We start from the raw sequence: 12,699 nt of genomic DNA, 5'->3' as shown, positions 1-12,699 counted from the left end.
GTTGCGATACCTAGCGGACAAATTCAACGGAAGCAGGCTTAGCTGACAGGGTGTTGGTGATATCCAGCCACAGACTCAGCACAGAAGCAGTGTGGGTTCACAGAGGCATCTTGGTTGGCCAGTGAGTCCTTGTGTCAGTAAATCAGTGACATCTGCAGTGGGGGTATGATAGTTGTTAGTAACCCGCCTTTCGTTCATTTTCAAAAAGGTGAGGTGATTGACATTTTCCGGCGACAGTCGTGATCGGTTGTCTGTGACCACTCCGCCGTCGGCACTGAAGGTTATTCTGGACAGAACACTGGATGCCGGACAGGAAAGAAGCTTGATGGCATATTGTGCCAACTGCGGGCAGATTTCAAGCCTGTTGACCCAAAAATGAATGGCGTCACTACTGTCAGGACAGGCATCCTCCTCATAACTGCTGTCGTCAAAACCACCACTACCACCAGCCAGAAAAGATCCAGCGTAATTGTGCATCATGCGCTTCATCCGTTCTCGATGGTTATGCCTCCGCACTTCACTTGTTTGATGTGGCCGCATCAGGTTTCGCCAGGCATCCAGAAAACCCCCCCCTGCCTTGGCCTAGACTTTTTGATGTGTGCGGCCTGCTTCCACTACTGCTGTTCCTACAGGAGGATACTGTGGAGGCAGTGTCCGCCTAAGCTCCCTGTGTGGAATGTGGTGCTCGGAACTCCATGCACAGCCTGTCACACAGTAGTCTACTCAGGCGGGCCACCTTTTCTTTCTCTTGCGCCAAGTTGGTTATAAACGGACTATAAAAGACATTTTGTCTTTGTAGCAGTGACCCAGAAGGGTGGCCAGCCAGTAATCATCCCGGTTTTTGATGCTGCAAATGCGGGGGTTCCCCCGTAGGCATCCCTCATATGTGGACACACATATGAAAGAGGGGTTTTCCGGGCTCATCCTCCTCCTGTCCCTCAGTAGGTGCCAAAACATCCTCCCCCTCCTCACCCACCTCCTCCTCTTCAAGCTGCAGCAGTTCCTGTTGTTCCATCGCCTGCACAATGCCTGGGGCGTGACAGCACAAATGAGATTTGGACAGGTCCTGTCCAGCAGCCCCAACATGGTCTCCCTCATCATCATCATCATAAAAATAATCATCTTCCTCCTCTTCTGCCTCTTGGAATGCCTGATGCTGGCCAGTGTCCCTTCTTGCTTCTCCTGATGCTGGCTGTGCGCTATGGAATGTAATATCACTCTCATCCTCCTCCCCGTTTTCTTCCTTTCCTCTCCCATAGCCACTTTCTATCAGGCCACATAGGGTAATATCAAGCAGAAAGATGATGGTTATGACATCGTTCCAGCCTGACTGCTCCCGACTCACAATGTTTGTGACCTGCTCCCGACTCACAACGTTTGTGACCTGCTCAAAGAGACCAGTACCTTGCACAGCGTCTCCATCTGTAGCCACTGGTCACTGGTAAAAAAAGCTCAGTTGTGTGGCTGTACCAAGGGCCCCACTGCCTCCATGCACCACGCTGACCAAGTAATGGCGGATGGCTAGCTTTTGCTCACACAGACGCTGGAGCATGTGCAGGCTGGAGTTCTATCTAGTCACGGTGTCACAAATCAGTGTATGTCGTGGCAGCCTCTGTTGGCGCTGGATCTTGCTTAGCGCCGCTGCGGCAGTAGGGGAACGCACATGGCTGCAGATGGAGCGAGACGGTCCCCGTAAGTCCTCCAGTCCTGGGTACGTGCAGAGGAACTTCTGCACCACCAGGTTCAGTATGTGGGCAAAGCAGGGCACGTGTTATGCGGCCCATGCGCAGCACGGCCACAAGGTTGGCCCTGTTGTCGCACACTACGTTGCTTGCTGTGAGCCTGGAGGGCACAACCTTTCTGTGCAAAGCGGACAAGAGTTCTCTGGTGGTGTGACTTTTCTCCCCCAAGGACACCAGTTTCAGCACTGCCTGGCAATGCATGTGCTTGAGGGAGCCATAGTGGTGTGCCCGCTTAACCACAGTGTCCTCCGCTGCTGGCCTTTCGGGAGGACTGTCGAAAAGAGAGGGGTTGACCGTAGAAGGAATGGAGTAAAAGGAATAAGAGGACTGGGGTGGCCTTGCTTTCCCACCACATCCCTTGGCAGGGGAACCAGGTGCTGTAATGCCTTTTGCAGACTACCGCCCACTGAGCCAAGGCCACCCAGTGAGCGGGGAAGGACAGGTAGCATCCCACTCCATGCCTGGTTGTCCAGCTGTTCATGGTGACGTGGATTTGGCTAGACACTGAGAATGCCAGTGACCTGGAGATGTTATCCAATACATGATCATTTAAACTTTGTACAGCTGTGTGGGAGAAGTAATGCCTGCTTTGTATATTTTACCACCGCTCGGCACAGGCCATCAGGTCACGGAAGAAAGCCGAGTTCACAATGCTGTATGGCAGTAGCTGCAAGGCCAATAGTTTGGCTAGACGGAAATTGAGTTCAATGACTATTTTGTTGGTTGGGCCCATAGCTTGATGCCTTGTGCAGAACTCTGTTAGAGTAAGCTGAAGGGACTGGGAGCTAGGGGAGCTGAAGGGGTCACTGGAGTACCCATCTTGCGGCGTCTGACACCACGAAACCTGCTGACAAAAGCTGATATTTCAACATGAAAAAGAACCACACTGGAGAGGTGCGTGCTACCACTCTGCTGCTCTTTTTCTTTGCCTGCCTTTGCATCTTCTGGGTGCCCTGCGTCTGCTCCAGGTCCATCTCACCCACGGTCCCTGACATCTCCCCATCTCTGACTGTTCCCCTGCTTGTGCCCACTCGTGTGTCTCTTCTTTGGGACTCACATGAGGCAGATTTGCGGCCCCTTCCATCCCCATTCTGCTGCTGCCTTTATTCATCTGTTTTAGAACTGCTGCTAGCCCTTACACGCACCGGTGGTTCCCAGGTGACATCATGGTCATCATCATCCTCATTTTCATCTAAGCCAACCTCTGCAAATGCAGCCACTGACTCAGAACCCTCGCTCAGCAAGTCCTGACCACACTCTCCAAGGGTCTCAAAGTCTGCCTCCTGCTCAGAACTTCGCACTGACAGATCCTCAGGCTGTTTGTGAAACAACATGGGAGAGTCATTGGGAGGTACAAGCACATTAGCCGCGCTAACATCTGTTTTTTCTCCTGTCACGGCTGTGCTGGTTCCTGCAGCTACTGCTGCAGAAAAAGAGCCTGCTGCACTTGAGGCCCCTGAGACCCAGTCCACAATCCTCTCCACATGACATGGCTGTATGATTGTATTCTGCCCTCTCAATACATCTACCAGCGTACTGGTGCTCCGCAGACATCTCAGACCTGTTTGAAAACTTAGCTTTAGGGCAATCCTGCCGGATGCTCCAACAATAGTCAGCCATCATATGTACATCCCATCTACCCTGATACAGTCCTTCCATGACCTTCAAATCTTGGTGGAATCATTCACCTTGCTCATCACTGACTGCACCAAGGTTTTCCGTACAGTTAGAATAATGGCTATGCAGAAAATGCACCTTGATGCTCATATTGCAACCAAATATTTTGTAGCTCTCCAAGAGTTTCTGGATAATTTGTGTGTAATTATTTGCTTGTGTGTTTCCAAGAAAGTCCTTGACAATGGCTTTGAATGATAGCTAAGCATTCTTTTTGACTTCTGACATTGTCCTGATGAAATGTTCATCTTTGATGTGTTGCCAGATCTGTGGACCATTAAACACACTGGCCTTTATTTTTTCAAATGACAGGCTAGGAAATGCCAAAATGAGGTACTTGAAACAGTCTCCTCTTTGAGCTATCGATGAATAGTCGCCATTGAGTTGAGTTACAGATTGGAATTCCCAATTCCTCCAATAAACCAGGTATGTTATGGCAATACACAAAGCCACTGTCAGTTCTAAAATACTGCAGAGGTTCAAAAGTAGGATAACTTTGTTCCTTTTTCAAGTAAGTTTTTCCCACGCAGTCTTGATGATAGGAGTTCTGAAGCCTTCTTCGATAGTCCCAAATCACGTTCCAAATCACTCAATTAATGTTGATCTTTTGAACAGAGTCCTCTTCAATTTCAAACGTCATCAATGTTGTCACCTAGTTCATCATCAAAATCATGTTCTTTAAGAGAGGGTAGTGTAACGAAAACTGGCCCTGGGATTTCATCTGAATGAGCGACTGGGCGTATAGCCGATGGTGGACTAGGATACTCTACATTTACATTTATTTTTCTTAAGTTTTCTGAAGTTTTCACTGTACAAAAGTAACATCTTATAAGGTGTTCCCTTTGTCCACATCCATAAACCCTCAACACATTGTTTGCACACCTTATGACTGGGAATGGTGAAACTGCTACAGATATAACGAAATGAATCAGGCTTGTTTAGGCACTTGTGGCGAAAAACAGCAGAGCCAGACATGATCTGAAAGAAAGGAAATACGTGTGTAAGTAGAAAAATAAATTTTGCCTATTCACTACGTAGAGCAGCACACAACCTCTGACCACACTGTCTTGCGTGTAAATGAATAGCCTATACAAATCCACTCTATGGTAATCGCATTAATATAGGCTGTAGAGAAAAAACCTGACGTGATAGAAGAAAACTAACTGCACTTTCAGAATCAGCATACCTATTTTAATCTAAATGAGCTTAAAAATTGAAGTCAACAAAAAATGTGTTCAAAATTGTTCCCCGGTGATATATGTTAATGTTTCAATCTATAGGACTATTGTTTGAGTATAATAAGACTATATGTATTTGATAGTATGACTTGGAGGAAACATTTTAAACAACATCCATGTAAAAAAACAGGACCAGTTCTCATATTTTCTTGTAGTCTTCTATCTATTAAAACAATTGCATTTGACTTGAGTGGTTCATGTCACTCTAGCAAATGTCAACAATAAGTGCTCCCTGTATTTCTTCATAAGAACTTTTGATATTGTTTCATTATTTAAGTTATAATTCTACCAGAAAAAAATGCATGTTCTGCTCTGCCAGGAAATGAAGGTTTATAAATAAATGAGCAACAAAACCATCTTTTACAAGTTACTTTTGGTAAACTTTCTTGCTAGACAGTATGTCAGGTTCTTTGTCCTTTGCTAGTTTTCCATTAGAGTTTATTCTCATCTTTTTCAGAGATAAACCTCTTGACGCGTATACAAATACTTTCCTGAGCTATAAAATATTTAACAAACCATTAGTCTGAAAAAACAATTACAGTGAGTTAGCAATGGTCATGAAGCATAAGAAAAAATGTATTCTACAGATATTTGACCTTCAGTGTTAAAAAGGAACATAAGAATATTCTGCAGCCAGAGAATGTTTTCTGATTTAAAAGGAAAGAAATGTACAAAAATGTCAATGGATAAAAAACACAGCACATTTACTATAATATCTTTGTATCATGTCTTTTTGCCAACTGCTGCTAGATATTCAACCAAGGTTTCTTTGAGAACAGTCAGAAACACAGTTGAAGTTATGTACAATGCTAAAAAAGTGAGGTTGGGATATTAAAGTTGACTAAAAGCAGATCAGTGTGTAACTGAAAATGTTTTGTTTTGTACTTTTAGCAGCACACAGGAGGATGCCCTGAATTTGGAGAGTGCTGAAAAGTTTACCTAAGTAGGGCTTGCTGGGTTTGCTATAAACTATGACCAATACAGAAAATGTACAGGGTAGCTGCTTTGATGGAATCTGTTCCCCTTCTAAATATGTTGTCTACCTAGCACCTAACTGGTCATTTCTTTTTATTTTTTTTATTACTGGCCAAGATAAATTTTAGAGCATGAAGTAGAGGTTAGCAATGACAGCTAATAGATTTTTATCAGAACAGGCTGTAACAAGGTGAAAGTATTTGTGAGGCTACAAGGGTCAGGAAGGGTTAAAGAATGACACAAAACACTCAGCCACTGCTTAAAATAAAGTTAGTACTTACCTTCATTGGTTGCGTACAATGGTCCAAAACAGCAACAGTTCCAGCAGTAAGATCACGCGACTCCAGGGTTTACCCCAGGGAGTGCCCATTTCCATATGATCTAACTGGGAAGAGTCAGGCAGGGAGAAGCTGGCATTTCTTTCCACGTATCGAGAAAATGTCAGTGTCAGCACTCAATCTGGAGGTAACAATTATACACTGATCTCAACCAATTAACTCGTTACATGACCCATGTTAGCTCATTTTGACCAAACCTCCTTGTTACATTATAATGTGAAAAAAACTTGCAATTGTTCATATTAGAGTATATTTTGTATATTACCATTTGTTTTCTTTCTCATGACCCATGAGCATAACATGCATAACATAATTTCTCATGACCCATATGAGAAATATATGACCCAAAACTCAAGATTAAAAAAAATATTAAAAAATAAACAAAATAAAGAAGTAGCTTTGGCTATAATAATTTTAATTCCAGAGCTGTCTGCTGCAGTAATTCCTTTTACAAGCCCATGTAATTTAACTCACTTCTGGCTGTCATAGGCTTACCCTCTGGGAGCATAGTTTAGCTTTAACCACATCAGCCTTTGCACTTTTACATCACCTATAAAATCAGAGCACTTCTTACATTTTTGCCTGCTTAATATTAAAATTTTCACAATATTAATATAATATACAAACTTACCTGCATTTGACTGCATTTGTATATTAAAATATTGTATATTTATTTTATTTTTTTATGTTTTTAGGTTTTGATGTTAGGTTGATGTTACTAAATAGATTGGTGACTTTGTGATGTGATTTGTCACTTTGTCATCAAGGATTGACTTTTTGGTATCAAGAATCTTTGAGTTTAGACTCGTCTCAATGCTATGGACTAGATGGACTAGATATTTAATTTTGTTGATGGTTTCTTTAAATGTATAAAGAGACTTTATGGTCTCCATGACTGCTAATATATTTATTTTATATTATATATATATTATACAATATTATATTATACTATATATATATATATATATATATATATATATATATAGCTTTACATTTAATGGAATGTTCATGCTTTTGGTAGTTTGGTAAGAATATATAAAGCAGAGAAGATTTCTGCATTGAGGTCATATTCAAGTTGTAGAAATGTACACTGCTAACGGATGAAAATACATCATGTTACCAGTTCAGCAAAATAGAAAAAGACTTGCTCATAAAACCCAGAATACTTTTCAATAAATTCAGTGGTTGCTGGCAGCAATGTCGTGTATTGTTTAACAGGATGTACAGTGTGATGGTATAATATGATTTATATATATACTTGCAGAGGGTAGTAATTAGTGTTGGTGTTTGAATTTGGGTTGTCCTTATATTCGACCTGAATATGGCTGTTCGAATTCAGGTAGACCCGACATGAAAAAAAAACGAGATTCGACGGCAAAAATTCGGAAAAAAAAAAGTGTTAAAATAAAAATTATTGTTAAATGAATTTAATGAGTGTTTGTGTTTATTTAACTTTTTTGTTTTTACAGGTTATCGTAAAATATATCTCTTACTCTGTAACACACTTTTCTTTTATCCACTGCAACAAAAATGTAACAGATGTATCATATTACTGTGCTGGAAAATGTGTTGCAGAGTAAGAGATACCTGTGTACCTCCAATCAGCTGTGACTGCAAGTTCCCACGGTCACTGGGCTTTACTTATCAATAAGTACAGCAAAGTGACCGTGGGAAATGAACTCAGATGAACTCGCCTGCAGTCACAGCTGATTGGAGGCACCTGCATGCTTTCAATCAGCTGTGACCACAGGTTCCCACGGTCACTGGGCTGTAACAGCCCAGGGACCGTGGGAACCTGCAAACCGAACTTCAATGGAATTCGCAAATTCGGTTTGCCGAAATTTCGCTGACCCATTGGAAGTTCAGGGAAATTTTTGCAAGACTGTCAGAGGCATTCTCGGTCATCCCTAGTGCACTTCTTATTGGCTGTCCAGTGGCGGGATCCTCCTAGGATCCAGAAGAGGAGTCTGCAGCAGTAAAGTCAGTGAGAGGAGAGTATCAAGGAGCAGCCAGCATGGGCACATTTGCAGCACTATTTTAGTGATCCACCAGCCATGAAACGGTGCTGGTAAGGGACTCTGTGTGCAGGCTTAGGTAAGTATATTAAGGTAAAAAATAATTGCAGGATGGGTTAGAGGGTTGTGGAGGTTTATATTTGTTCATAGATCACTCTTAAATTAATTTACCTTCATAGTAGGGAAATGAACCTTTGTTTGACCAAAATGTTGTTTTTTCTTGTTTTAGGAAATGGAAGAATTGGAAGCATAAGAAAAGAGAAGTTAAGCCAGAAACACCCACATTTTGCCCAGAATATATTTCTCAGCAGGTGATAAATCAAGTTTTTTTTCTGTATACCAGTAGAAGTATGAATTTGCATTTAATGAATAATTAACATTTATAGAATAGTAAAACATGAATTACTATACATATATTCAAGAATGAAAAAGCATAATCAGTTTAATGATGTCATTATTCTACTTTCTCCTTCGACCAGCAAGCTTCCAGAGTTAAACTGGCGGTATCATGTTATGCATTAGTACTGGCACATTTTGTTGTCCACCTTTATGCAGCATATTACCAAAACTAATATAACAAAAGATTTAGGTAATTTTGCTAGTCTAAATTTATATGACAATATAAAAAGGCTATCTCCCCAAGTGAGGACGTTGCCACATCCCTAAAAACGAGCATAAAAAGAGGGATTTTGGCGGCAACTAACCTACCCAAGAACTGTGGATATTTTAAACATAAATGATTTTATTTACGTATATTATTTAGTGACAGTCCTTGATCATAATATTGTAGATCAAGGACTACTTTTGTAGGAATACTGCTTCTTCAGAGATAGGTAGTACATGCCCTATCCCATCCTTGTGCACCTACCCCTGAAGAAGCAGTATACCTACGAAACACGTTGGTAAACATTTTGGAAGCTTTTGTCTTGCATGAACTACCAATATTTAGGGGCTATTTAAAGGATTTAAATATCTGTGATATTGTGATCAGGGATTTTCATTTGTAAGGACTTTTTAATTGTAATTAGTAAAGTCATTAATGTTTTATACATCCACAGTTCTTGGTTATTTAGTGCTGCCAAAATCCATCTTTTGATACCCATTATTCGGGCCATTCATGTTCTAATCTAAAAATCTATTTACATTTTAGGATGTATCTAAAGCTTTTTTTCTAGTTTCTGTTGGAGTGGGAAACATTTGACCCCTGTCAGGATAGAGAAATTCATTTTTTTTTCTTTGTCCTTCTACCTCATTTCTTGTGTTTACAGGACAGGAAATGAAAGTAATCTCTTGAATCAGACACAAATAGTAAAAGAAAAAAAAAATCCTATTACTTCTGAAATGTAATAAAAAAGGTATATTTTAGGGAATACATAAATAATTTTACAGCTGATGTTTTATAATTGCCAAAATATCACCTATAGGAAGGTAAATGGATTTATGTTAACAATAGTTTTCTATGGAAATATTATTTTCAGTATATGTGTGTCATATTTGCACAATATTTATGCTTTCAGTATAGCCTAGTGGATTATATCTAGGAGTATACATTTCATTGAATTGTATTCATTGCCAGACAATAGAGCTGTAAGTAGTTTGATTTTTACCGAGCTAAACTTTCCCATCTTCAGCTGCACACTTACTGATATTAAGTGTTCCTTCCAGATCAGAGCGGTCTACCTTCAGTTCTCGAAGGCCAGGATCTGAACACATTTTTAATATTTCCCAGAAATAGTCGTACAATGTTTATTTATGTTTTTAAAGGAATCCTGATTTATTTGCGGCATTCAAGGCCTCTAGTTGGACAGCCCTGTTCCAGATTACATTGCTAATTCCTCCATTTCAGTCAATAAATGAGATTTTGATTGGCTTAAGTGTCCTGGGGATAGGTTAGCCCTGTAGTGGCTACACGTTAATGTATGACGTATGGAAAACATTTAACTTAAATGGAATAGTGAATACTTTAAAAAATACAGTTTTTTTTTTATATATGTACAAATAATTTTTAATACCTGCTAATCTTGTTTAGGCATATACATTAGTGTAGGATTCAATGAATTTAAACTTTGAAATTTCCTAAACTCCTTTCAAAACTTTTCAATATATTCTAAATTACATTCCCTTCTGCCTAGTAGAGTAATAGCTTTGAACTTAAAGGGATTACCATCAAAGTAATTAACAATAGCAACTATTGGGGTGGTCTTGTGTTGATAAGAACTGCGCCCAGAGTAAAGCTATGTACACACGTCAGATTTTTATCGCCCGATAATCGGCATCGTACGGTATGTACAGCACCGTTCATGCATCGTGCACTCCCTTGTCGTTGGAAAGGATCGTGAAAGATCCTTTCCAACGACAAAAATTGGCAGTGTGTACGCAGCTTTAGTCTCTGGATTAGAAATTGATCATTAAATACTGACGTTAACCCAGTAAACCTATGAGACTTGTTACTGTTAACCCAGTAAACCTATGTGATACATCTTGGCGGATCACTAATTAACCAACAGGAACAAGCACTGCTGTTTCTCCTCTCCATGGAATAAACAGCACTATCTGTACAGTACCCGCTCATTCCAATGAATACCTAATAACAGTTTGCAGTGACTATAGTCAAACTTTTCCCAAAAGCTTTTGTTTTACTTACCCAATGCTAAAAAAAAAGGGAAACCCTACACATGGCTTAGGACTCTTTTTTCCCATTGCATTTTTGCAAACTCCTGGTGATTGGTTGCTTTGGCATCCAACTCTGTAATGGGTGGAAAGATATTGAGTTTCATGCTCTTTATAGTCAGAAATACCAGGTATTCTTTATGCTCCTGGTTGCTGAATGTAGCACTGAAGCGAAGAGAAGAAATTATAATTAGATTGGGGGTGCAATTAAGTGAGCCATTTAATTTGTGATGCACATATTCAATTCAGTAAATGTTGGATATTTGATTTTAATAGTTTTTTTTTTCTTAGACCAGCAACATGGAAGAAGAGCACATTTATGCCAATATGCAGCCAAATCCACTTACAAATTATCCAAGGTTTCATCAACATTATAACTAAAGGGCTGTATATATAAACTGCAAATAACACTGTAATAAAAATTATCTACTTCATTTAAAAATGAATTCGATAATTGTTAAACATCTAAATAATACAAATCTAATTATAAACATCTGGATTAGTATTATTGTTATGTGTTTGGCCATTAAACATATGAAATTCTCATTGCACATAATAAGGAAAACAATGTGTAACATGCACTAGCTCATGGCAACATATATATATATATATATATGTTACATATACAAATATTTACTCATTGACTCCACTGCTCTAAGCTGAGGAAAACTGAAATGAAGTTACTACAGCTAAATAAATATCAGTTCAGTTAGCACTGTGTGTAGATTTTACTGCCTTTACTGCCTACTTCATTATTATTTTGCTTATTTTGATATAAAATAGATGTGATAAACCTTAATTGCATAGCATTTGAAACCCATACATTCTTCAAGTATCATTTTCCAGCACACACAAATCATATTTTATATTTTTTTCATAAACAAAAATAAAAAAATACAAAATCAAACTGTTGATTACAATGGTTGTCTCGATTTAATATGTGTAATTGTTGGGTTTGTCTATTGGTAGAGCAATACCTTGGATCTGTTTTCCTTGGATCTGTTAATTTCAGTTACAGTATCTATGGTTACATGTCATATAAAATTATTATGCTGAAGATTAACAAACATTTTGATACAAAGTAAAGTGATGTTAATGTAAAATAAGATAATTTAATACTCATATATTTTATCTGTACACACAGTGAAAATTCATTAAAAACATCAACCCATCACACCAAAATGTCTGAACTTACTATATCTTGACATATTCTGTGCTTGCTGGGGAAATTTGTTTTCCATCTGTTGTTGACTTGCACCAAAATATTGCAGTATTGGATAAAAATAATTCACTAAATTGTACATATGACATCCATGACAATGACTGCATACTTATTGGTTTGATTGTCTATGGTACGCTTTTAGATGCACTTATTGCACAAATTTGAATCTGGCCATAGCACTATCTGTTCCCTACCCATTTGTCCCACATTAGTGTTAATTGATTTTATTGCCCTGCCAATCCCCTCCCCTACCCAGGTTCAAGTGATATCCAAAATTCCCTGTTGCTCCCATCAGTCCATCCATATTCAGGGCCCAAAGCACTTCTATTTAAACAACAGGCAAGGTCACGTGTCCAAATCCTAAGTGGTTTGAGAATTAATAAAGGGAATTAAACCAGGAAGTTGAACAGAATTGGACATGCCATCACACTCCACTACTCCCACCTCATACCTCTGGACTGAACCATCATGAAACCACCTGGATGCCTACACTACCTCTGCTGCTGCCATCCTGAAATGTTTTTTTCACCAAGCTACTCCCTGACTGACTGCTATCACACTCCTGGAACTTAACTAGATGACAATCTTCACTACAACCCATATTACATATTGCTCTGCTCTTTGTACTCCTATGACTCACAATTACTTGTTACTATGTATTCCTCAACATGCACTCTCTTTGCTCACCCTACCCCCCCCCCCCCACAGTCAGTTAACCCCTTCTCTGTTAGCTTCTTCACTCTCCTGCTTTCTCTGTCTATACTTCCGCTCCTTTTCTCTCTCTTACTACTTGCTGGTAACATCTCACCCAACCCTGGTCCTCTT

The 12,699-nt window shown here is 39.7% G+C and overlaps 1 protein-coding gene across 1 annotated transcript in view; it reads left to right on the top strand.

The window, feature by feature from the left end:
• CD226 (CD226 molecule) overlaps positions 1-11,572 on the top strand; it is a 31,060-nt gene extending 19,488 nt beyond the window's left edge. The window contains exons 5-6 of the mRNA XM_072411500.1: positions 8,212-8,293; positions 10,944-11,572. Coding sequence (XP_072267601.1) covers positions 8,212-8,293; positions 10,944-11,033 — 172 coding nt within the window. The 3' untranslated portion in view covers positions 11,034-11,572. The remainder of the gene's footprint in view (positions 1-8,211; positions 8,294-10,943) is intronic.
• Positions 11,573-12,699: the final 1,127 nt, after the last annotated feature.

Source organism: Pyxicephalus adspersus, chromosome 5 (assembly GCF_032062135.1).
Source record: "Pyxicephalus adspersus chromosome 5, UCB_Pads_2.0, whole genome shotgun sequence".
In the NCBI taxonomy this organism is placed as follows: domain Eukaryota; kingdom Metazoa; phylum Chordata; class Amphibia; order Anura; family Pyxicephalidae; genus Pyxicephalus; species Pyxicephalus adspersus.
The sequence above is the reverse complement of the archived record's forward strand: the minus strand, read 5'-3'. Positions and strand labels throughout refer to the sequence as shown.